Source organism: Gymnodraco acuticeps, unplaced genomic scaffold (genome assembly GCF_902827175.1).
Source record: "Gymnodraco acuticeps unplaced genomic scaffold, fGymAcu1.1, whole genome shotgun sequence".
Taxonomy (NCBI): domain Eukaryota; kingdom Metazoa; phylum Chordata; class Actinopteri; order Perciformes; family Bathydraconidae; genus Gymnodraco; species Gymnodraco acuticeps.
The window spans coordinates 714,327-741,770 of record NW_022990559.1 but is presented as its reverse complement, the minus strand read 5'-3'; the positions used below and the strand labels follow the sequence as shown (position 1 = coordinate 741,770).

Sequence of the window (27,444 nt, the reverse complement as noted above, 5' to 3'; positions counted from 1 at the left end):
TTTAATTCCATAATCTCGGGCTTTTTTGGCGTCCGTCAGGAACTGAATTTCAAAATAAAAATAACCGGAAACAGACGTAGGCATTTCGAGCGATTACCCAAGATCCTCAGCTATGGTTTTAAGCTTGTTTATTGGATGTTTTAGCCGCAATGCATGCTGGGATTTGGTGTTTATATGATATGAAATCCGGAAAACATTTTAAAAGAATAAAATAATACTTAATTCCGAGCGCTCTTGCTTTTCTCTTTGAAAGTCATCACATAACGGCATTGTAATACACGGTTCGGCTGCATTGTATATTACAGATCTGCCGTAGTTCTTTATTTATAGAGCCCTGATGAGAAGACCTTTGGAAAAACTGAGAAAATGCCGCCGAAACTGAATACTTGACGTGGATCATAAATATATTCAACAATTAAACAACATCTTCAATTTCTCTTCACACAATACGTCTCCTTGCAGTATCAACACTAATTCGGCTGACTTTTACATTTGATCTAATTCACAGATAGGTTATATTTACACCATAACGGTGCACAGCTGATATAAAAGGACTGTAGTTTTTAAAGATATTACTGATTTTCTTTGAATGTAAGATTGTAAATACTGAGTCTGAAATAGTATAGCAATATGCTGTAAAATTATGTGAAAGCATGCATACAACTACACATCTTCAGATGTTGTACTGAAAACACAAGTGTCCTACACTAATAATACAAAGTTATTATGACTGTGTGTACCTTGTGTGCACCACCTAGTGGTTAAAGCACGTTATTGAATTATTGTGTTTTATTTGATTAAAATAATATTAAGAGTACATACTTTCATAGGAGGAAAGTATAAATATAGAATATAAAAAATCAAGAAGATACTATAAGTGATCTCTACAATAAAACAGTTTAGTGCAGAATGTACAAAGATATTAATAGGAGGAGGTGCAAAACAGAAAAACGAATTAACCTTTATTTAAACATTAAATAACAGATTAAGGTCTTCTTTTAAATAAGAAAAAAGTTTGGGGGTATCTATCTACAGATAAATATTAAGCCTGACAAAGTACTTAACGTCTAATATATTGCTTTCCTGCAATGTTAACTATGTTGAAGCACTTATTTTAACTGATATTATACATATGAATTATACTCTTATGTATGTAGATAGAATAAGAAATGTGCAGAATATGACAGTTTAATGGTGGAGCTACACACATATTGATAGATGTCTTGTAATGCACTGTTGATGAACCTGTGACCCAAGTGTTTCATTCATTGCATAACTACACCGTAGTTGTGTATATGATATGTCAATACACCTTTGAAAATCTTGAAAGGGATGTGCAAAATAGCCATTATACAGTCTTTAATTAACTATTAGTAGAGAATAACGAGTAATGAATATACTTTATTACTCGTTTCCATTCATGTCAATTGCAGATACATGTTTAGTCTTCTCAAGCATCAACTATCAAATATCTCTCCTGATTATTGGCACTTGACAATCACCTTACCTGAATTTTACTCAGGTGTAACTAAAGTCTGCTTTAAGGGTTGTTTATATTTCACATAGTTAATCAGAATCTGCAAAGTAACTCAAATAAATGCAGTGGAGTAAAAATACCAGGTTAACCTCTGAATTGTAGTGGAGTAGAATTACAAATAACAATGAGCTGTCATGTGGGTATTAATGCTGCGCATTATGGACACAAGCGATTTTCACCCATTTATTAATTATATGTTTTACATTTGATAACACCAATGTGTGTAATACTGGCAACTTCTAATTGTGGGAAAAACGAAAACGTTCAGTAGAGACGTCCCATAGAACATTTTGCGAAACACAATAGCCAGCATGTGTAGTTCTGGGGGGGCGTTCGATTCCAGTTTTGGATAGTCTGGCGTGGTTTCGTTCCATTTCACACAGCTGTTTGACGCTCTGCGTAAACTTACGGGGACTGTAGTCCTAAACGATAGCTGGGGATTATGGGTAGTGTAGTGTCTTCGGCCATCCTAAACTCAGAAATGTTGACAATCGCAATGATGCTCGAAATGTCCCTTATAGGCTTACGTCTGTTTTCGGTTATTTTTATTTTGAAATTCAGTTCCTGACGGACGCCAAAAAAGGCCGAGATTATGGAATTAAACCAATAAATAAAAGCAAGGATAATTGTGTGTTATTGGTGAGTAAATAACAGTGTGTTATTTTGAAAAGAATATCGAATTAGAAGGAAACAAATATTTAAAAATACAGATTTCCGTATCCTGAGGCTCTGAGCCCCATTTATTTTCCTCACAGACGGCAACAAAAGTCCGAAATTATACGATTTCAAATAAAAGCAATAACTATGGCTTGATATTGAGTAAGAACATGTTTTTATGAACCACACAGCTTCCGGTCTTCCTCGACCCGACCGGAGAAAAAGACGTGCTGCAGGCAGTAGAAATACATTACTTTTAAAATCGTGCTGTGCAATACGAAAACAAGGGGCAAATCGTGTTGGTGAACACGAATCAATAGATTAAAAATCGTGTTGGTGAACACAACATTCCGTGAGACTGGGTTGCACCAGCAACATGTGTGTTCCACAGAATATCAAATTGTCCTGTCTCTGTCCAGCTGACTAAGGGACTAAAATGGGGTTTATTATTTTTGCAGAAGAAAGGGTAGCATTTCTCCCCAGTTTAATATGGGATATTTTGGGGGGATCTTTAGTGGCCAAAATGTAGATATCCATTTAATTAGTCACTTTTCCATGGAAGATTTCAACTTATTATGCAACAGATAGAACTGCTGCACAGCAAAATGTGTCAAATAAATTACAGCTTTAGGTTGATTTGGCCAATGCTTCTACTATTTAAATTGTGTGCCAAATGTGAAGTTATTATTTCATGAACCTGATCATTCAACAGTGTTATATTCAATATATTAATGGTAGGGTGCAGCCTTTCTCAGGAGGGAAGGCATTTGAAAAAATGAAACATACAGTCCCTTACCTGAGTGAAAAGACTGCATACAGCTCTTCCTAATAAAAAGTAATATTCATAAGCTTTTCGTCAGGTTTGGAATGATACATCAAAGTTGTACTTCTGCAAAAACACTATTAAACTCTGAGTTTTCACCCATAACAAACACAGCAAAGTAAAATTGTTTTACCCAGATGGAAAACAAAGCAGAGGTGTCTTTTCTGGGGAGTGTGTTTTTTAAACCCAGAGCCAATTAAAAAAACTGCCTCTGGTTCCAAGAGGCATTGTTATCCAGCATTTTCCGGGAAGAATTTCTGAACATGTCTCAAAGACAGAGGTGTGGTTATGTGCATTGTTTTGAAAGCATCTCTTGCGACTTTAATTTGAGATATTTCTCTTTCAATTGGCTGTAAGAGAGCACAAGTTTAGAAGAGAAACAAAAACGTTTTAAATAATCAAGTGGCAGTATTACAGTATAGTACGTAAAGAAAATACAAAGGTTATCACTGATAACAGCCCCAGTCCGACAGCTGATTGAAACAGGAAGTTGGTGCAAAACACAACACCGGGGATGGTGTCATTCAAATTGAAACCAATTTCATATCAGCGAGAAAGGTTGATTTAATGGAAATTGAAGAAAACACAGAAAGCCCCAAGTGTTTTGGGGGCCTGTAGTGTTCTTTAATATGACTGTGCAAGATAAAATAAAAAGACAGTGTAATGTAATTTATAATACCATTTAAGCAACCACTGCGTGAAATCAATGAATTGGTTAACAGTCTGAAAAGGAGCCTTGTAGTTTGTGATTCAAATCGTTTTAAGAAAGAAAATGTTTTACTTTGATTAAACAAAGAAGAAGATTTCTGTCAAATAATTTTACAATAACATGTATATAATATAATCATGGCAAAACAGCCGATTGTGGTACTGGGAAACCGTCTGAAATGTTTGTATTTAATCTTTATTTTTTCACTATTAAATCTCCGGATTACGATTATTATGTTCAAACGCATAAAAAAGGGTTGTGGATTTGGACAAAACATTTCCAATATGCAGAAGGGATAACTCTTGAAATGTAATTTTAGAATTATAATAGAGGATATGTGCAAAACCTATTGCCTAATTCCCTTTTGACTAGCCTAAGGTACTATTCATTAATGTGAGAGTGGAAATATAAGCAGTTCACACGAGGACATGAGATGATCTCACCTTGCAGTTCAGGAATAGGCAGAACACAATCACCATAAGACAAGAAATGCCCAAGAAGTGAAGAAGTACAAGTAGAAAGCACATGCAGTCTTAGGTCTGGTGTACATTAATGTTGAAGGCTTGTGTATAATAACACTGTTTGTATTACCAGCAGCTGGCGTTTTCACCTTGTGGGTGTGTGTGTCAGTGTGTCAGTGTATGTGTTTTTGTAGACAGATTTGTTTGACCACTATAAGTGTTGCAACCGTGCAAGATGCAGTCACAAATCTCACACATGTCTGTTTGATATCAAATGAAGGTCAAGCAGGAAGATTGGCATGGTCTGAGGAAAGCATGTGTGTGTGTTTTTAGACAGATTTTGTGACAGCTATAACATCTCTATATACATAGGGTGGTGGTGGCGAAGTCCATATAGGGACTTGGCTTGGCAACTGGAAGGTCACCAGTTCAAGTCCCGGAAAGACCATGTGCTACCGAGGTGTCCCTGAGCAAGGCACCGTTCCCTACACTGCTCCCCGGGCGCCGTACATAATGGCAGCCCACTGCTCCTAACACTAGGATGGGTCAAATGCAGAGAAACTGTTTCGTCACATAGTACCTGTACTACGTAATGACAATAAGTTGAATCTTCTTCAATCTTCAATCTTCTTCTACCGTGCAAGTTACAGTCACAAATCTTCACAAATGTATAGTTAAGATCAAAATGAAGGTAGAATTGGAAGAAGTGTGTGGTCAAGGTAACAGGGTCAAACAATGATCTCCTACAATAATAGTTTGGCATTTTGCCTTTGCGAGTTGGTCTCTAGTTTTTGAATTAAGAACAATATTTCTGGCCGCACCTCTCCCTATTTCATCCTCAGCTGTGCTAGGCTAAATAATATTTTTATGAAAAGGAACAAGTGTGTCTTTTCTCTGAGCTTGACAGGTCAGGTGATCAGTCACTGGGAAAGTGGGATTGGAGGGGGTTTAGTCTACTGTCCACTATGTGCAGCAAACTGGTCTCTTGTGGATCGTATAAAGCTTTGTGTCCAATGTTCTGACTGTATGCTCCATGTAACAGTACAAGTGACTCCAGGAGAAGTGTCTTTACTGAATGTGTTGCTGTAAAAGCTTGACCAAAACCCCATTTCTAGATGTTTTCCGGCAATTAAAAAATTCAGATCATAATTTTTCATTAATGCACACACAATGTACACTATATCTGTTTTCTTGTCTTTTTTATTACATCCGATTTTTATTCATATTTTATTCCTTTTTTCATTCGATTCCATTGCAATGTAAATACTGTTATATCTTACTATATATTTGTTTTCTAGTTCCCTACCTGTGTTTTTAATTCATGTTTTATTTTTATGTACGCATCATGACGTCAAGTCAAATTCCTCATATGTGTAAACCTACCTGGTAATGAACCTGTTTCCGATTCTGATGAAGTGGCAGTATATACAAATATATATTTACACATAATATAAACATTTTGTATTATTATTTTGACCAAGAAGTCGAACACTGTTGAACACCACTGATAATATTATCACATAAATCTGTCTATCATTCTTTTTACATTTGAATGAATAGAAAACGGGATCCTTCAGAACAAACATTGATATCAACACAGAACAGACATTGAGGAGGGCCACATTCAGAAAAGGAAACTTCATTATTTGAATGGTATAGGGATTAGTACATGGATTAGAAAAGTAATAACTTGAATTTCACAGCCTGCTGTTCAGCACACTCTACTTCTAATACTGTGTCTCTATTTGTGGAATTGTACAGGGTAAACACTTTGGTCTTTCAAACTAAATGACCCCTATTCAAGCTTCAGACACAAACTAGTGAACTTAAGACTTGTAGGAAGTTAGTCAAAGGTTATAGATTTCATGTCATGCTGGTGTCTCATGTTCTCTTCTGCAGCGTGTTCCAGATGTAGTTTTATAAAGAAAAGCACTTGCTTTATCAACATTCAAGGTTTTTCTTTTCATCCTTTTCAAAGCTGCTACTACTTTTAAGTGTTGAGGACTGATTGCAGGTCACGACAACACAGAAATAGAAATTCCAACTTACAAAAAACTTGTGGACTTGTACACGTGTAGGTTAAAGGTGGGGTAGGTAAGTTTCAGAAACCGGCTCGAGATACACTTTTTGTTATATTCCATGGAATGCTCTTAACATCCCGATAGCAATGAATATCTGAAGTGCTTTGACAAAAAATCCATAAAAAAATGTCATCTGTGGAAGCCGTAATACTGTAAGAAGTACAACCAATCCGTTTAGCCGTTGCCGCCCTGTCTGTCAGCCTTCCATCTCGTGCATGCACAAATGTATCTCGTGCCCTCATTGGGCGTGCCGTCATTGGGCGTGCATTGCAGCAGTACTTCAATGACTCGCCAGCAACAGGCGGCCACTTTCACCAGTCTGCTGACGTCATGCACGTTCATGTGTGTTGGAGGAGGTGCTCTGTAAGGAAGTCTGAAGGAAGGGGCGGATTCTTTTCGGCTGTGTACTTTCACATTTTAGTGCACTCGAGCCGGTTTCTGAAACTTACCTACCCCACCTTTAATAAGTCTATAAGTGTATAAAGCAATGATCCAAAAGTCATCAACAAATGGCAGTACTCTACTCAATAATGTAATGTAGAGTTGATGCAATTAAGCATAACACAATAATACATGTAACCTTTATTCCATCAGTTATTATTTCTGTTTGCAGAAATATGCTGCATTTACCTGAGCTAACCTTTAGGTTTATGCAGTAGATGAGGGCTGTCAAACATGTGGCCCCAGGGGCCAAAACCAGCATGCCAAAGGGTCCAACCCACTCATTATTGTTCCTGGGTTCCTTTGTTCTGAGTCTGCATGATGCTGGTGAATGTTATGTTTTTTATTTTGGTCAAAGGTGGAATTATTTTCACTGAAAGGAGGCGTGTGGCGCAGTGGGTTGTGTGTAGGTGTTGGGATTAGGGGGTCACAGGTTCAAACCCCACTGCAGTCAGCATGTCGTTGTGTTCCTGGGCAAGACACTTCCCCCAAAATTGCTCCTGCTGACAAGTAACATGTAATGTAATTATTGTGAACGTTTTTTGAATTCTGACTTGTACTTCTTCACTAAAAGAGAAGGAAACATTTGGAGATGCTGTACTTATAGAGGTGATATGCAATGGTTGTGCTTGTCTGGCTCACTTGATATTAACATTTCTATATGTGGCCAATACATAGAGAATACAAGATACATGTTTCATGGTAATGATCAAGTTTTTTGGGTAAGTGTGTCCAAGGTTGTTGTTTTTTTTAATTACTCAACTCTCAATCTTACCCGTGAGGACTATATGTCTCAGCCGTCAAACTCTAAAAGAAAATGAAAGTTGCTCAAATGTTATGTTAACACATTTGAATGGTGAGGAGTAATCAATGATTTTTAACCTTGCACCCTCCATAAATCCATAGAGATGAAGTGTGTCTCCTTGCTCTGCTACTGACTATTACTACTTCTGGTATATACGTTTTATATTGCTTTTTCTCCTCATTGGTCAACCTTTCCAAATAACTCAATTCGATTCTCAAGGTCTAGCACCACTTTGCTTTGATATACTACGTCTCTTCCCTTTAACGCTGTATTTCTGTCTTTAAAATTAGCAACGACTGAAACTGTTTTATATTTAAAAAGGTACTTATTTTTATTTATTTTATTTAATTCACCGTCAGTTCTGTTCAGTCACATATTGGACACATATTAACGAAATGTATTTAATCTTAAGAGTTTATTTTTATTAAAAATGAAATATATATATTTCGAACAGTAAAATTCAAAAGCTTTTATTTATTGTGACCCAATAGGCCAATGTTGTGGTTTATTATGACAATAGTTATGTTGTACAACGTATTCAGGAAATGTATGTTGGGGCTAAAGTGTTGATCTGCTTGCTGGGAGTTTTTTAATTACCTTTCATCGGTGTGAAAATTACTTTCTAGCTTTCTGGTTTCTCAGGTTGTCTAGTTCCTCTTTCCACTTGCTGGTGCGACTCACTACAATCAATAGAAATGTTCACAGAATGGCCTCAGAATGAAACTAAGGCCCTCCCACCTCATTTCAAAGTGTCCTCTGAGATTTGAAAGCTTGGCAGAGAGGCATCCGTCTCCGTGCTCCTTTACTGTAGAAGACGGTGGAAGATTTCAGCCCTCCGAATATATCTGAGACTCGTTTGCAAAAGCTTAAAATTCCTATTTCACTCAAAATAATCTTTTTTTTAAAAAGATTGATATTTCCTGACATAAACTTTCGTTTTCTGCATTTAATACTTTTTTCCCTTCTCCCTTTTCTCTCAGATGTAAAGGAAAAAGCTGCTTTCCCTAAAATCCTAACTGTATAACCAAGGGTGAAAGCTGTTTTGTCCCTTTGGAAGGGATTCATTTCCACATGAAAAGGGAAGTTCTGTCCAATCCTTTTATACATGTCCGTTTAGTTTGCCCAACACAATGCTGGACTAACAAAAGGCAATAGCCTTTACAGTGTGTATATAACGCTCTGCACATATACAGAGCGTGCATCCATTGTTACTGTTACTTTTTAACAGACATCAAACAAGACAAGACACAGTTTTGGACGCATCAGACTTGCTGTCTGACCCCTTGGGGACACATTCCTGCATGCAAGGGAAGAGTGAGGAAGTGTATGCATAATTTGTCAATGTTGCTTTTTTATAATGTCCATCGGTCTCTGTGTCCCTGTGGTGTGGCCCATCTGTTTTCTCTGCTGATATTGAACATGTGTAAAACATACGAGGCTGAAGAGAGATATGTGCTTTTATCCTTTAATGTATGCTATGCTCTTGGGCTTCAATGGTGAAGTTTCTGGTTCATGTTTTGTGTATCCAGGCACGCTCCCTGCAAGCCGTAGGTAGCCCGGGAAGCGAATGTAGCAAATAAGAGGGTAGAATGTTCCTGCGTTGAATTTTTGTGATTATTCCGGACTTTAATCTTCGGGTCTAAAAAAAGGCTCTGCACTGCAGGATGCAAGAAATCAAGCCCTGCATTTTAGTTTATTCTGTTTAGATACCCCATCATCAATATATTGCATGTCTGTGGGCCATTTGTTTGTCACAAGGCAGATTATAATTGTTTTGCTTAAAGCTCCATTTCATTTAAGTTTTAGTTTTAAATTCCTTTGAAGCTCTTTCCACCATGCAAAACATGTGTTTACTGTATGCACAGCCATCGCATCATGCTTGAGCCTTTGAATTTGGATGTTGAAAATGACTGGTCTCCAATAGAGGGCACAGTTGACTGCATGGACACGCACTGAGAGTGACTGAGAGACAAGCCTTGCTGAAGGTCTCTGAAAAAAGCAAATTTCTATGAGTATTCAAGGTGTTTTTTTACAGAAATGTTGTTTTTCTTTGGTTCAAGAAAGTGAAGGACTATTAATCCATCATTAACCCTCTGATGTACCATACTTAAAATAACCTTTATGTCTATAAACGGTGTGATTATGTTGCTTAGTAACTGTCCACAGTGTCTCTGAAAAGCCCCCAAGAATATTACAGAAAAGGGGCAATGTTTGAGAGGATGGTATTTGGCTTCATCAGCCCTTACAAGAATACCTCTCCTTTTTGTATTCCTTTCTTTCTTTCTCATTTTTGCATGCCCTTGACTGAAGATTGAATGGCAGAGTTGGAGATAGATTGTTGGGCAGTTGCCTTTCATGCAGATAATGCCATTTGATGGAGGCAAGTTTTTGATGTGCTCCGGGTATAATAAAAGAATCAAGGCCAGGGCTGATTTTGCCTGGAGAAAAGCTGTCCTCAGTGATAACTTCATCACTGCATGTGGTCGGACGTGGGCTAAATGCAGGAAGGGGATTACAAAAAAAATTGCCCAGTCAGAGCTGCAGTAGTTGGCCCCCTATTGAGCCATGGGGCCTGCAGACCATAGCGGAGGTCTGTGATCTACCATTGGTATTGTTAGTCTTTCTCTCTTCTCCCTCCCTCAGAACCAGAACGACTCTGGCTCGAAATGCCTTTCTAGTAGGATTAGTGGGCTTTTTCTTTTGTAATTAATGAAACTCTGCTTTCCACGGTCTATCCTCTAAATGCTATCATTGAAGCCTATATGAGATAGGGTCTCTATGTTTTCTTCAATCACAAAAGCGAATTCAAAGTAAATGTGATTTTGGTTTAATACCGGGACGAAAAGTGTCCGGGAGGCAAGTGTATTTATCTTTCTGTAACCGGAGCTCATCAAGATTACGTTTTCATATTTACAAAAACACTAAAGAACTTCAACTCTGCATGAAATCAACCTATCGAAACCCTCAAAGCATGCTGATATGCTAAAAGGCATGGGGACAAAATATGAAAATGATAAGCATTAGGAAAATGTTCTAATGGTTTGGGGTGTTAGAACTCAAATGGTCCCATCCCTGCTGCAACTGATCAATTCCACCACACGGCGGGTGAAGCAAAACAATATAAATCAACCTTTATTCAGCTGCCAGTGTTGAATGCAACATTTCAATGTGTACAACAAGCTGAGGCCTTCTTGTTTGTCTAACAGTTTAATTAACAGCTTGAATAACCCTCTGCTGCTGGTATTTTGTAAGAAATAACACTTTTATTTACATAAATCTGCCTTTTTTCACTCTTTCCTTTCTTCTGTCAGACTGAAGGTGAGAAACAGGGGATTCGAGTGTGAGCCAATTACATGGCAGAGCGCAAATATAGGTAAGCTTAATGAACAGCTTCCCAATACAAAAGAGAGGCAGGGAGAAGAGGCTGAGGCAAAACCATCATGTAGACTCAGAGGACGCTTCATCTCAGAGCAGATCTACCTCGGCTGCTTCATATTGAATTTATGTAGTATTTTTCTAGAATGTAATTGACTAAAACGTAATAAGCATTATAGGGTCATTCCAGGTAAACTGTATTTTTTCTAATAATTTATTTTGTTCACACCTTTATGCAATTTACATGTTGCACACCGACTGGAGGTCATAGTTGACCCTCCTTCATGTTGACGGACTGCACCTCTACCCCGGTGCTGATAGGCAGACCAGAGGCTACGCTGTGGAAAGCGAGGGGATGCGCAGTTTATCAGCTGACAAGTGCATATCGGACAAAAGAGCAGTTGAGCGGCTGGTGAGCCTCCGCATCCTAACCGAGTGAGTTTTGTTTTTAAAGAGAAAAACACGTCCTGCACCTCTGCTGGAGGACAGGACATGTGACAGTGTTGCCTGCATTCTTGGAAGTATTGAGCCACGGAGAAGATTTGTGAGCAGACACACGTTTCACACGGAGCTGCAGCTCTCCGTCACCACAACGCAGCACAACATCCTCGTCTCCTGTTCACAATCGGTCGACATCGACGTGAAGCCAAGGCAAGACGTTTCTGTGGAAATGTGCAAAGGCTGTCTGTGAAGAATTTCAACTGTGCCAACATTGCACACGCGGTTATTGTGAGGAAGGCAGCGCGACGCACTGTGCCCACCGCTGCCTTCAAGTTTGGACTAAAGCGCGCCGCTGGAAGTTTATGTGCCGCTGCCTCGGACAGGCTCTCTGAAGCTCCATGCAGGTCAGTGTCCAGATAGTATTTTATTTAATCCTTCTTTATGAATGGATGTCAGCCGCGGGATAAAAAAAAAGAAAGAAGCATACTCGGTGGTCCTTGTTCCATAATGCTGTCTAATTTGGTCTATTGCAATTTCCCGGTAATATGTGGAGCCGAAACATTCCGAGCTCCCAAACCCCCTTTTCCCATCAGCACCTTGATAAAATGATTTGATCTCACTCTGATACACACCCTGTGTATTTTTAGCATTATTACTGATTTAATGAGTACAAGTGTTGAGCAAGATGTATGCGTTTCTTAACGGGTCCAATATTATGAAAATACATCATCATGTAAAGTTCAACAGTCACAAGATGTGCCGTTTGCAAAGTCACCCACTGTGATATGGAAGGTATCATTTATTTTAGTTTTGTGCATCCGAAGATTCTGTACTTTTTTAAATGTCATATACAAATGGCACAGGGGAGACAATTAATAGATATTGTTGCTGCTTTCTGCTGGATACATTGAGTTAAAAATGAGAACCCCACAGCGATTCATATCAGAACATCCTATTTATCCCAGTTTCACCTCTCACCTCAGTGTCCTCCTCTAGACCTCTCTGACCAACAGCTGACACGCTGGGATGGCTTTACTCCAACAAGTGAAAATCAGCACATAACAACCTGAAAGCCTTCCTGGGGTTTATCCAGCATCACCTGCAGAGATAGCCTGCTAAATTCACTAATAATTCAAGTGTCAAAGTGCTTACACATACACACTTTCTAAACTGTTCCAAATCTAAGGTTTAGGCCTTAGGTGCAGGAAGTGCAGACATTTCATCAGAGCCTTTGAGTGAATTTGAAAAGGGCCTCTAGGAAGGTTGTGTTTACCACAGGGATTCAAAGCCTCCTGGGTTACACACGCCTGCAGGAGTCATAACTTTTAGGTTCTGCATTGGGAGAGAGCGAGGCAGTTGCCTGACAACCAACATGCAGTGCATAATTAGGTTTTGTATTTTGTATATGTATTTTAGGTAGTATAATTTTAGAAGCTTTTGGAAGTTTTGTTAATTAAACTAAATGCTTTAGACATCAGCTGGGTCCATTTACTCATTTAATTCTCAGCTATATAACACAAGGACTTGTCTCAGTGCTTGGCATGAACCAGGGAAAAATGTTGATCTGATTTCACCAGGGGCATGGATCAAGCTATACGTGATTTGCAAACGCACGCATGTGAGGTCCACATGATACCCAGAAGGACAAGTATATCTGTGCAGCTAAATTGATTTATGGCTTTTGTCCTGAGTGCTTTTGAGGAACAGCACCAGTTGAGGCAAATCACAACGCACACTTCCATTACCTTTGACAAAATGGCGTTTGAGTTTTGTTAGATGGAAGTGGCAAGTGTATTGTGAAAAATGTGTTTTGAAGTGATCATTCGTCACCTAATCTTGAGCCTTTGGCTGTGTCGAGGGCCGCTTAAGAACTCAAAACGGATCCAAACTACCGGAGTCACAGTCTGTCTTCCTTGTGCCGGCCTGTAAAGGCATTACAGTGACACTTATTGGGAGATATTGAACATGTGATTTTGTAGTAGAGCACTAGAACAACAGTACAGCTTGCATTATCTTTTTACAAGGCACAGGCAATAATTTGAACTGACTCTCCTGAATCCGACATTGTGGCACCAGTGTATTTGTGGCTGCCACAGAATTCTAATAAATGAAGAGTGTTGTGTTTACACTTTCCAAAAGCACTCTTGGAGAGAGAGAACAGTGCTCCAGCGTACATTGTGCACCGCTCTACAGTGAAAAGTAATAGTCGCTGGTATACACTGTGCCATAGCGGACGATTGCACATCTAGCACAGAAACATTTAGTGCTGTGACCCCTTATTGAAGCTTTAGCCTAATTCCCCAGCTTGAACCTTCATTGCTCTTTAATCCCTCTAATCAAAGCAGGTGACTAGAATTTATGATGCAGTGGAGAGCAAGACATTCTCGAGGTGGTCTTTACTGCGCTTGGAGCTTAAAATCATCTCATTACTTCGGGAATATTTGAAGAACTGTGTACACAACACTGCCACTCCATGTTCCTATCCTTAAGTAATTTCCCCTTTCATTATTCCTGTGGAGAATGTAATATTCTGTGTGATGAGAACTGCCTCCTTTAGGGATAATGCCGGCTTGAGTACTGGCCCTAAACAGTTTTATAGATCGTTAAGGGGCGTTCAAGATGACTTCTCTGCTTCTGTAAAATTAACTCCTCTAAGATGTGAGAGCTATCGAGGGTAAGTCGATGCACAGAGCTATAATATCTCACCTTATTACTTGTTGATGCCGACAGTGGCTAAGAAGATGACCTTATGATTTATAACATTTGGTATGGCAAACAGTGTGGCCGAGTCATCTGTTTCAACACATCCGAGCAAACACGTGAAGGTTAATGCAGCCTGACAAACTACCCACAGTTCCTTGGGCTCGACGGATCGGTTCCATGTCATATTTACTTTACATAATTGGTGCCCTCTAATCTGGTACTATTAACACGTTGCTTGCCTGGCTATTGTCTGCTGTACTCTCTTTTACCTGTTTTCTCTCTCAGTACATTTTCCCTTCCCTCCCATGAGAATAGCCAGACATCATGATAGATGGTTGGTGTGAAAGTAAAGCATGCCATGATATGTTTAGGATCTTGAATTACTTTAGAAATGAAGGCAACCATGCTCCGGGATGGCAGAACCTCCATCGGTGGACAGTCTTGCACATTTGCTTTTAATGCCCTTAAGTCAGAAGATTATTTGGGTTTGACACAGGGATGTGACCCTGGCAAAAAACATTTGGTTTTTCATGCAAGATGCCAAATAATTGCTGAAAGTCACCCGAGGATTTGGGGGGGAAGGGATTGCATGCTCTTGAAATGTGCTTAGACTAGGGATATTTAGTGACAGCACTTGATGCATTACCACTGTGGTCCTTAACTACATTGTATGCTGCACAAGATAGCACATGGACAGAGATATGGTATGGATGTGAGCAGTTTAACAAATGTTTGTGCCTTTGAAATGTGTATAACGGATTTGTAATCTTTTCCCCAATTCATAAATATCTTTAAATAAATGACAATACGGATGCCTGAAAGGGCTCAAGTGACAGCAACATATTTAAATAGCCTTTTCCTATTAACCTAAAGGTTGATTTACATAGTATTTTCCACCCCGGATATTTGCTTAGTATAATGTGATACCTGCCATTGCATTTTGATTGGAAAGGATAGAGGAGCGTTCTCGAGGGAACAACTACTGTACCCGCCTCATGGCTATTGTAGACTCACTGCATGACCTTATGTGTTGTGCATACACCAAATTGGTTCCTGCATCTCATTGTGCACATTGGTGCAAATGCACTGCTGGTGATGCTCTGTGTGTAGGGACTCACGGACAAAGCAGCCGGGCCAGTAATTGTGGAAGCCTTTCTTTTTAGACGCACATGGTTTATTTATTTGTTTATTCAAGAATTGCCAAGATTGAAAGTATGACAGCATTAGGTTTTGTTTTGCACATTTACTGCCGCTCTTCGTCCAAAGTACATTGAGATGAAAGCCACCTGCGATTAACCACAGGATACCGTCCTGCTGGTCCAGCTCTGGGAGCAGCACCGCTTCTCACTGTTGTAACCTACAGATTAACATTTATGGCTCAGCATCCTCTGCTGGACTTTCTGGGTCAAGACCAAGTTGCGAGATTGAGCAGTGGGTCTGACTTTGTAACAGTACAATTCTCCCTGTGAGCATGGGGATGCGCCTGGCAGGGAGAGGCAAACAGAAATGTGCTTAGTTCTGTCACAGGGAGAACAAAATCGAAATGCATTGTACTCTCTGCTTGTGAAAATTGCCCTGAGTGAATACCTGTGTAGTTTATAGGTTCTGTATTTTGTGAAATACAGGCATTATATTCCAAGTCGGGAAATAATATGTAAAGGACATTACAATGTAAAGACCATCTCCCGCTAACTACAACGTGCAGACAGACCTGCATTACAGTCATCATTATGCATTGAGCAGCTCTTGTTAAAAAAATAAATGTCTGCCCTTCGTGGTTCCTTACAATTTCCAAATGTTTAGAACACCTTTTCATTGCAGTTGTTTTTATATCTGCTCATGGCAACAATATGAGCCCTGGAGGAGGTCTCCAAGAATAGCCGCATCATGCCAGGGGCTTCAGATCTGCTCCTTTGTGGCCCCTGGACAGCCCAGTGGGAAGCTGGGCGTCAGCTACGCTTGTCGAAGGAGCCGCCTGATGGTCTCAATAATTCTGTTGACGCGACCTCTCTGAGGCTGAAAGCCGCAGGTCTGGCGGGTGACGAAAAGAGCGATGATGCGTACATGTGGCGCAGCTTCACAAGGAGAGCCAGTCAGCAACACTTTCTCTGTCTTTTTATCGTCAGCGAGGAAGAAAATATTGAATATCAGACAATCGAAGAGTGTAAAACTGGCGCCTCAGAGTCACTGTAATGTTATACAGGTCAGCAATCTTTGACTTCCAGTAGAGAGCAGTGTGCATTCAGAAGTTGTTCTCAACCAACTGCTGCAGGGCAGACTCTCCTAGTTTCACCTCTCGAAGTGGAGAAACTAGTGGCATGTTGGTGAGTTTTCAGATTGATGTTTCTTTAATAAGCCTTGCAGTCTCTCAGTATTCTGATACTGTGCCATCATGACCTACATACTTCTTAAAACGCTGACAACTATAATAACCCCCTCCAGTTTCTTTACGTTCAGTGTTTTTTTATGTGGCACCATAAAGAGACAACGTAGTCAATATATTATTCTCTGTAAAGTGCAAAACTTGTATTCGTTGTGTGGATTCCATTTGCATTTCTTGTAATTTCATATCATTGCAGAGAGTAGTTTGATCCCTTTTGTAACAGTTATGTAAACAACTGCAACAGCAGGTTAAAGTCTCTTTTTTGGTCGGATTTGATATTTTTCATCAGTCAGTGCCGAGTGTTGCATTATCATTGCAGTATTGAAGCGTTCCCCCATACTCATCAGTTGTCTGCCACTATTTCGTGATTGCTGTGTATCTTCCGCCTCCCCTATTTTTGCACTGTAGGGAAGGCAAGTTTGTTATTCATTCACGTGAGATGCATTTGAATGACCGCCAATGTCAGCACTTTTGAATATCTTTCTGCGTTTGAATTTTTATCTGGTAGCCAGGTTTGTATGCTCCGAGCATTTCAAATGTAGTTTCAGTAATGATTTTCTAGCCACTCTGTGAGCGCTTTGTTGACGGGCTACTGTTGTGCTACAATAACGTATTTAGATGTCCAGATTAGGACGTCAGGGAATACTGATCTATAATTGAAAATGTAAAATTAAAAACGGTGCCAATGTATATCTAAATAAATAAGATACCTGCAATATTTGAATCTTTTGTTTACCAGCTATGTTGTGGACAGATATGATGTGAATGTCATTCTTTCAATCATCTTCCATGGCGTTGGGATTGGTCTGTAGCTTCATTGCAAGTGCTGTATAGCACAATTTAATTTATTTCCGTTACAATGGGTCAATCATAGGTTTGTCTGTAAATTACCATAAAGGTTGATTATATTTTTGCACAGCTTCGAGTCAATTCATTATGAGAAAGCAGCATGAGCTGGAAATTGTTGACACCGAATGTTCTCAATTTTAGCGAATGTACATGAACATCATTACTTCCTTAGCTCCCCCGTATGAAATAACACTTCTGTGATACCAATTTGAGAGAAAAGCAAACTCTGGCCCATTACATTAAGAGCGTCTAGTGTAATTGGTTGTGTGATATGGAAGGAAGCACCTCTTTGATAAGAGCTGGGTTCAATACTAGTAGTCGTGGATACAGATAAGCACTGGAGCTTGTGTGTATGAATGCACTGAATAACCAGCTATTACCATTTGAGATGGAGGGGGATACTGCAGAGGACAAAAAAAACCTGCCTTTTTATATTTTGTTTGTCCACACCTAGCAATTATATTTAAAAAAATGAATTTGGCTGTGCTTGCGGTTTCCACACTAAAGATTCAATGAATATATAACTCACTGTCACTGGTGAAGGGTTATTTGGGGGATTTGTAAACATCCATGCTCAGCTCATTATGTTGTATCCCAGTGCTGGCAGATGCTTTTTTTTGTATTATATTCCCAGACAAAAAAGCTAATAATAAAATGGTTAGGATTAGATGTTGACCGCTATGATTTACCATTGACAGACAATACAAGTAAAGAAAATAGAAAAAACACGGATTAAAGCTCATCCTTTTTGGTGACTTGTTTCCCATAGTCACAGTAGCTTTGTTTGTTTTCCTACATATGCTAAAAATATGAGGGAGGAAGCGTCAAGCGCCATGGAATAATCTGAAGTGGCTGCATCAGTGATATGTATCTCTTGTGAATATTCTGTATCATACACTCAGACAGGAGATTTAGGATGGAGCTGGATTTCATCATCTTTCCTACGAGTCTCGCTCTAAGCTCATCCGTCACCAAGTATGCTAAGTATATAGCTGCCTGCCACTGAAGTTTAATTGCAAGCAAACGCTGTCATGATATTGTTTGCTCTTTTTCCCTCTGCTTAGTTTTTAGTCCCTTTACATGGCAGTCTTTGATAGGGTCAAATATGTGCATATTTAAAGAGCAATACATCTTCAATTACAGAAATAAATTATAAAATAAGGCCATGCAACTAAATCAGGATCCCTTTATTGGTCCCGCAGCGGGATATTTACAGTGTGACAGCAAAAGTGGCATAGCAGGTAAAATGCAATAATAAATAGTAAGCTAACTTATTAAATATAGAGAAAACAATGTGGAACCAGCACTTGATTAGATCCCCTAAAAACGTGCAAAATGACAGGTCAGCTACTAAAAAATGCCACATCTTGACTCTGGATGTCGCGTATTTTTAGCTAATAGTTCCTCACTTCATGTTGCAGCAAGGGCTTTAGTCATTGAGCCTCGATAAAGAAGGAACACAATCTGGTTCAGATGGCATCCAGAATTCACAGAGTCTGGGCAACGTGCTGCAGACAAACACTTCAGTGTCTCCAAAATCACTGGTGTCAGGGGGAAACAGGCAGCATCTGATGGAACACTGCCCTGGTTCTCCCTCTCCCCTTCTCCCAGCACCGGGAGGCACGGAAAAGAAAAAACGAAGAATAACTGAAGAGAAACTGAAAGAGGATAGGGAGAGGAGCGTCAAGGAGGAAGGGGAGAGAGACTCGACAAGATGAATTATGCAAAGCTGTCAGAGCCGGCTATTGTTGGAGGTGCTGGCTGTTAAAGGGAGCTAGCCCTGATCATCACCAGCTCCATCAACCACTCTCACCACTCCCCATGGCGGAGAGCCGTCTGATCTGTGCTCCGGCAAATGGCCAACAACAAGACGAGGAGGGGGGATGAAGGGGGACGGGCCCGGCCACTTGGTGACAGGTGGATTGTCTTGGAGGGACACAACGGCGACGACAAGTGCACTCTTTATTACCGTTATTTACAGAGGTCACCGACAGGGAGACCTGAGCTGATTTGTACAGCAGCCCTGCGGAAATATAATTACAGAACAAAGGCTTGGAGAAGAGTTGCCATTTCAGCATTCTGCTCAGCGGTGGCTACTTTTTTACAAAATGCTTTGTGTGCTGATGTCAGGAGTGTGTGCTAGCTCACTGTAAGCCGGTGCAGTTGTTTGTTAGGTTAATTATTGATTTCACTTTTTTTTCTGTTTCAAGATATCTCAGCTCTGAGTAATGATTATTGATATTGTTGTTATTCTGTTTAAAAAAATCCAACATCAAAGCCAGTGGCCATTTGCCCGATAAATAAACCCGAAAAATACATTGTCTCAATAAGCTTATAGTTTCATGTAGGAACACATTATGTGCTGGTGTGTTTATTTCACATGAGAGATCTTTATATTTCTTTATGTTCTTTAACCTGGTTTGATGTGGGCGGGGCTCAGTTGAAAAATCATGATGTCATGTGCTTCCATGCACCAATCAGGATGTAGCTACATTAACATCTGAATCTGTTAACATTGTGTTATCTCTATCATTTATATCTGGTCTACCCACTACCAAACCGTCCTGATTAAGCATATTCAATTAATTAAATAATAAATGTTTATGTTTTATTTAATTCAAGTTTTTAATGTTGCAGACAAATTGCTAAAATATTGGAAGCAAGTTTCCTCTTTAAAATGAAGATAACTTATCAAAAGGGCAGCTGATTAGTTTTCTAATGTATGTATGATGAATTCTGTAATAAATATTTACATTTGGCTGCTGCTTATTTTTTTGATTCTGTAATAAAGTAAAGAAAAAAAAATCCAGGCCCGAGGTAATGTGGTCAAACTGCATTCTTTGCTCAAATACATCTAACGGTATTCAACAAACAACATATATAAAACTCAGAAAAGCTGCAAATCCTAACACCAAGAAGCTAGAACCAGACATAAAATGTTATTTTTCCTTGGGGAATAAATCTGACTTTTGCACAATTGGATCACCTTCTGTCACTCGACTTAGTTAATTAATTGATTGGTTGTTTCAGCACTAATCAAGTGACTATTCGATTCAGCCCTGCCCAGAAAGTTATTCTCCTTGTTGGCCATGCTTGCTTGAAGCATCAAAAATGGCACTTCCCTTTGAGCTTTTGATGAATAACACACTGTGTATATCAGATGAATATTTAATACATTTTGTATAAAACAACTTATTGGTTCCAGGACATCTTAAGAATGTTGCTCTACCCTTTGGTCATCTTTTCAAAATCCCCATTTGGAAGCATAAAACACACCCGCTCATCTTTGATGAATAACTGAATGTCAGACATGAAACAAGTAAATCTCACTTCGATCCTTGAAACTTCTCCAACTGCCCTGAAGAGCCAATTGACTTGGACACCGTTTCTTCACACCATATTATACAGATGGTTTATGGTCTATGCTTCAAAGAAGTGCAGAGGTGTAGGACAGTACCAGGCGTCGGGGGGACTGTACTCAAGTGGCATGGGAGTCGTTGGGACGCGTGGAGCTGCCCTGCGAACATCATAAACTGTCTTTTTCCGTGCCTCACTGGCTCGCCAGAGGATCTCTGTGTGACACTAATTTTGCAGTGTCGACTGTTCCACTCAGTGGTCATGGGCGACCGACTGTCCTGTTGCCACTGCATGATCGAAGGTAAAGGTAATATAGAAGTGAGTTATATCAGAAATAAAAAAAGGTGCACAGGTTTGGTATACATTTGAGATTTTTCAGGCAAATATTTATCTTCCAATTTAATCAGACTCGTCTTCCCATTACTTAGATTTTTCTGCACTTCTGTCCCTCTTCATAGATTAGTGTGTATCCTCAGTAGGGTAACTATAGAGGCATATTTCGCATAATCAAGGCAAGACAGACTGGCTTGTATTCTTCACATGCTTAAAGTAGTCATACTATAGTTAAAACCTTTGAAATTTAAAGCCTACAGAAACACAATGGAATCCCCCCAAGAGCCTCTATGACCTTTTTTGTACATAATTTAAACTACCATGAATGTCTCTCTTGTATCCTGATAGTGTCCCCATGTGTGTACGGCCAGGACACTTTGATGAGCTGTGAAAAAGATGGCACCTTCTGGTCCTCGGAGTAAAGCATAAATGTTTATATAGGGACATGCCTGGTCACTCAAGGGCTTATAGCTGATTAGGACACAAATCCAATTCCTCCTATAGTGGGGGGCTCGCGGCTCAGGGTGTAAGACTTGTAGCATTAGCTGTTTTTCAGACAGTGAATCCCTTTACAAGTCCATAAAGAAGAGGGGGATCGTAATCAGGGAGGCTTCTGGGCGTGTCTGCTAGCACTCATCCTGTGCATTAATCTGCCAATCTGGACGGGTGTGTACAATTTCCTGAAAGTGATGAGATGTGATTTAGATGTCCTGTGGTATCGTAAAACAAGTGTGTGTAGGGGTAGAATTGAGTGTCAGGGTTACAAAAGAGTGTGTCACTGATTGCATCTAAGCCCATTGGGGAACAGGGTGATATCCAGCAACTCTGAGAGAAAAATAAGTTTAAGAGGCCTAGAACAGCTCACCATTTTCATTATCCCTGCATCCTCTGCTCCACCCGCGAATGCCTCAGTTTTTGGGAATTCTCTCTGGGCCCGGTGCTTTTTTGCACCGCGACAGTATGCCATCCTGTTGGAAGATATTGATGCTTGATGTGAAATGAAGTAGATCTCATTTGGGGAAAGAAGGTGTAGAGTACTCTAGTCGTACAGCTCAGCCAAGAGAGAAGTGTGAGTGTGTGTGTATGTGTGTCAGGAGGCAGTGGAAAATGGCTGGTAATAACCACTTCTGACACACCGTGGCTCCCATCCTCATTCCACTCAAGGGTTTTTTACGGATTAGTCACATTCTCATCCCTCTTGTCCTTCACATTTTAGAGCTCTGTCTCCACCTGAGAGTGTCTTCTTTGAATTAAGAGATTGGGACATACAGGATAGGTCATAGGCAGGGTTTGACAATTAGGTATTTTTGCCTTAATGGAAAGGTGTGCATTTTTAAAAGCTACATTTTCCTATCACTGTTTGAACTTGCTATATTTAACTCCTTGGTTTAAATACTCACATACATTACAATCTGTTAAATGTTACATTTTATTTAAGATATATTAGTTTAAATGATAAAACTATTAATTAAGAATAACACATTGTACTACTGCAGATAGTTTTATAATACTCTAGATACTATACTAGATATTAGATAGTCCACTGAACACACTTTAATATAAGGTAGTTTCAGTGAACCAATGAAAGTGCCATGTTTGGGGAACTACAATGTTACTGAATGTGTGTTTTCTTCTTAACTGTCTCAGTCTGCTTAACTAAAACTAAAACACAGCTTTGTAGTTTTCCTAAAAATATATCTATTACATTTTCAGAGCCTCTTTTGAATACAAGATTACGATTATTATTATTTTATTTTTTTTGACACAAGGTACAGTTCACAGAGTTGACCCAAATAACATTAAAAAACAACACTAACTTGAATTCAATTCATTTTATTCGATAGGACGCAGCATTTCAGACAAAATCTTGACCAGAAAATCTGAATTATCAGCATCACATAGAGAGGAATAGTATTTATTTCTACTCATTTAGGCAAACCAACCCTATCTTTTTCTCACTATGTCACTGACTGGTACACACCATACTTTATATACTGAAGGTATGCGATTTTCACTGAAATGTGTCATCACACTCATCATCTCTACTGCTCTGTGTGCAGCGTTTGACACTGGGTTAACATGCGTATCAAGGGTCAAAATTATAATTATGTATGAGTTACAGTTTAAATTAAAAATTAAAGCGTGATATGATTGTGTCAAAAAGTCAGTTGCCACCGTGATGTATTGATTTACCCGTCATTTAACCGGCCACTGACACTTGGGGGATGTTCATTTTAGCTTATCGTCATGGGAAAATTGAAAGGCTCAACGTTTTTTTACTCATTAAAATGTTATTATGTGCAACTACCTCGAGTTGTAGTAAAAACTACTTTTACTTGATGTGAAAAATGTGGACGCTTAGTGAAAGTGAACCTAATTTTGAATGCTGAAGCAGACAGAATATGGAGGTGATCTTCTCTTAAGAGGGGAAGTCATGTATGACAAGAGTTCACGGGTGAGGTTTCAGGGATGGTGCAGTAGCGGTGGGGGTGGGGCACTGAGAAGGGCATAAGTGTGTACTTTTGAAGATGAAGCAGATGGATTAGTGTTATCTGAGCTCCTTGCTTCCTTTCCTCTCCTCTCTCTTTTTCTCCAGGTAGAGTGGACCGAAGCCTGAATGGACTAAAGAAGAGACCGACAGAGGTTCAAAAGTGGGGAGGAGGGGACTTTGGGGGTACAGCAATACAACCAGGAGAGGAAGAGAAGGAGGGGAAAAGACTGAAATAATCCAGTGGCGAGACTCCCAAGATAGCGTGGTGGTGCAGGGGTGGGAGTTGGATACCCAGCATGCAGGCAGCATGGAACGGGTGAGGGAGCAGCGGCCTTTCTGCTCGCTGTCCAAGAGCCAGAGAGACCGAGAGAGATTCTGCGAGAGAGACAAGGATCGGGAACGCCGATACACCGCCTCCTCGGCTGGCAGGGAGGAGGGACCCTGCCGCGTACCCACTCAGCAATCCTACAGCTCCAGTGAGACGCTCCAGGCTTTCGAACATGACCCTTCCCGGATGCTGTTCGGAGGCAGAGTCAAAGAGATGGTCCACAAGGAGAGCGCAGAGTACAGCAGGCCAGGTTAGCAAGAGCAAATGTTTATTCTGATTTCCTAACATTTGTCTGATGAATCTCCATAATATCAGCGAAGTGGGTATTAAAGCTGACATGGATAAGTAGAAGACAATTATATTGAACTTTAAAGCCCACAGTTAGTTGATCCTGGTTATACAGGAAGTATAAGTAGTTGCAACATTAAGAACTTTCTACTTCATCCACAATTCTGAAAAATACATGTAAAGCTCCAGTTTGTCAGAGATATACATTACAAACAACACATTTATTATATCCATTATTATTATTTACTGATGTTTATTAGTAGTAGTTAAATTAGTTAAATGTCATTGGGAAATTAACATGGGTGCTGGGATTTTGTTTGTTGTGTTTACTCCATGCTACCATTTGTATCTCCCACTAATTGTGTGCAAGTTTGACAAAGAAAGTCTACTATGCCAGAAGTTACTTTTATTTCCCCACCTTTTAAGAGAAAACTTACTTTGGTTGGGATACATGTCCGACCTTATAACATGTTCATGCTGTTAAAATATGAAAGGAAAACCAGTAAATAACCTGTCCTTTAATTGGCTGTTAGAAACTGCTCTAATTTCTGTAATTAAAAAGTTTGAGCAGTAATGGTACTCTTTTGGCTCTCAAAATTGCAATTAGAAAATCTATCCATTTCTCCCTTACATTTCCTTTCTGCTAATTGGTGCCCATTTTAGTATTAATAGGATTATTATGAAGTTGTGGGAAGAATGCCTTTTTTCTTTATTTCTTTTTAAATGTTGGAATTTAATGTCAATGACATTGTTTCTTATACAATCACAGTAAATGTCAGACTTAATGTTATTCATTCGTTAGTGGAAAAATAATAATAATTAGCTACAGTATCTGCTCAAGTGTGTGTGTGTGTGTGTGTGTGTGTGTGTGTGTGTGTGTGTGTGTGTGTGTGTGTGTGTGTGTGTGTGTGTGTGTATGTATGTGTGGCCTAGCATTACTATACTTGTGGGGACCTAAATATGTTTACAGTCACGTGTGGGGACTCGCCTCCCTTATGGGGACAAAATAGAGGTCCCCATAAGGGGAATCATTAATTTTAGGGTGAAGACTAAACTTAGGTTTAGGGTTAGGTTAAGGGTAAGGGTTAGGGTTAGGGTTAGGCATGTGTTGGTTATGATTAAGGTTAGGATAAGTCTCCAGGAAATGCATGTAAGTTAATGTAATGTCCCCTGAAGTGATGTATACATGGTATGTGTGTGTGTGTATGTGATGGTGTATGAAAATGTCTTTATCTAATGACCATTTTAAATGATGTGAATTTTAATGTGTTTTCGGAAGCATTTTAACATTTTCAGAAACCTTCATTTTCAGATGTGCCACACTTACTTTGAAAGTGTTTTTCTGCATTAATTCCATGACAACTAAATACATTACAAAGAGACATTATAAAGAAACATTTTGACTTCTAGTTGAGATATATACATTAAAAAAAATATGTTAGATCATCATGAACACATTTTTCCGAAGTACAGTGTTTATTTTTATTTTTTTAACAATGTTGACACATATGACCTTGAACTCTTAACAATGTCATATTTATAAATAATACTACATTGCCAATACATTATGTTATATAAGTACACACATGTTACATATTATTGCCTTCAAATGAGTTTGATGTTATTTACATCTAAAACACACCGAAATAAAATATAGAAAAGGAAGGTTTTAGCTCAAATCATTTTTTATTTAATTCATATTTTTTTATATGGGCTATCATTATGATACTGACCTAAAGGAAAACATAATACAATTGCATGCATAGAATATATATTTTAAATGACAGCTTTGCAGTTCAACATTAAGAATATGTTTTTTTCTGAAGCTTTCTTGTAAAGTCACTATGAGGTATTTTAATTTATCTGCAACATTTGTGTGTCTTAAATGTAATAACTTTGTTTTACTTAAATGCCACAGTGTCATTGAAGGCTTTGCAAATTAAGAAACAAAATAATATTACAAGAGAAGAAACAACCAAATTATGGTAATAAAGTATTCTAAAACGGGCTGTGTCTGAAACAGTTTTAAAAAATGTTTAATTTTGTATATAATAATAATAAATAATAATAAATGATATTTATATAGCGCCTTTCAAGGGACCCAAGGTCGCTGAATTATACGCTAAATGTTCGGATTAACACAAAGTTAACACAAAGACTTTAATTTGGTTTGTTTTGGTTTAGATAGCTAATTAAAGTAGGTAATCTTGAACAGCTAATCTAATACAAAATCAGGTTTTAGCTGCAGTGTGATTTAGGTGATTGAAGTTAGAGAAAAAGCTTCTAAGCATCTTTGTAAGGTGATGAGTGTGAGAGGATGTTGTTAAGACTTTAATTCAACATTACCCCTTCTCCTTGCACCCTGCTCTCAGGTTAAGTGTTTTTTTAAGTATCCCTGCACTTGGCCATTAATGTTGTTGTTGATTGGTTTGTTAACTTTACAACTCCTATCCTTCACAGGCCAGACGTTTTCGCTGAGGCAACTTGGAATCTGTGAGCCCCAGTCCCGCAGAGGCTTGGCGATCTGCCCTGAGACGGGCCTCTCCCACCCCCTCAGCAGCTACTCCAGAGGGCCGGGCGCTACAGAGAACCATGAGCCTGTATCACCGGAACGTACCATGACTCTTTGGGGAACGGGGGCAAACTCTGGGCAGGATTCATGCCTCTCCAGTCGCTCTAACTCAGCACTCACCCTCACTGACACGGAAATGGACAATAAATCCGACAACGAGATGGGTGAGTAGGGCACACTTTTAATTCTTCGACCTGAAAATGCTTATTTGTTTGCAGCTCACATCACTCTGCAAAAGGAGGAGGGAATCGGCATGTACTGTATAAAAGGCAGCAGTAGGTTGGATTATGCTTTGGCGCTGGAGACAAGGCCCTGATTGGTTGAAGGAAGCGTAAGCGTGATTGGTGGGGCCGGTATCTGGAGAGGAATTTGCAGCTGCCTCTCTTTGGATCAAAGGAGTGATTCCTTGCTGTGTGAAGAAAAAAAATGTGGCCCAGCGATTGAGCAGTTCCTATAGTCACCTGGTTCTTCTCCACAGGAAGCAAAGGAGTTAGTTAAAGTTTCCCCACGGGCCAGCGTATAATCAAAGATAGCTTTGTGTGCTTCAGTCTGAGATTTTGCTTAGAAATTCTGCAGTGGTTGACTGAGCACGCACAATGGCTGATTAAATGGCTAGGATGGTTTGAAGTGCAAATTTGATCATGCTGGAAACCTGAGACAGAGGATTGAGGTTCTCTGTTTGAAGAGAGCAAATATTTGTTTCCTCAAATGGCGGCAATAAGGTAGCTGCATATGCGTATTGTTGTTGAATTGACACTTTGTTAAACATATTTTTATTTTTAGTTCTGCTACCATTACCTCCAAGGTCAG

At 39.4% G+C, this 27,444-nt stretch overlaps 1 protein-coding gene across 7 annotated transcripts in view; it reads left to right on the top strand.

The window, feature by feature from the left end:
* The first annotated feature begins 10,961 nt into the window (after positions 1–10,961).
* Positions 10,962–27,444, top strand: part of si:dkey-237h12.3 (teneurin-3) — a 161,536-nt gene continuing 145,053 nt past the window's right edge. For 6 of the 7 annotated variants that reach the window (XM_034227608.1, XM_034227613.1, XM_034227612.1 and 3 more), the window contains exons 1-3: positions 10,962–11,734; positions 23,556–24,024; positions 26,523–26,798. In XM_034227608.1, the coding sequence (XP_034083499.1) occupies positions 11,729–11,734; positions 23,556–24,024; positions 26,523–26,798 (751 nt within the window). In that variant the 5' untranslated portion in view covers positions 10,962–11,728. Of the gene's footprint in view, positions 11,735–23,551; positions 24,025–26,522; positions 26,799–27,444 lie in introns of all 7 variants that reach the window. The other variant, XM_034227615.1, reaches the window with a different exon arrangement.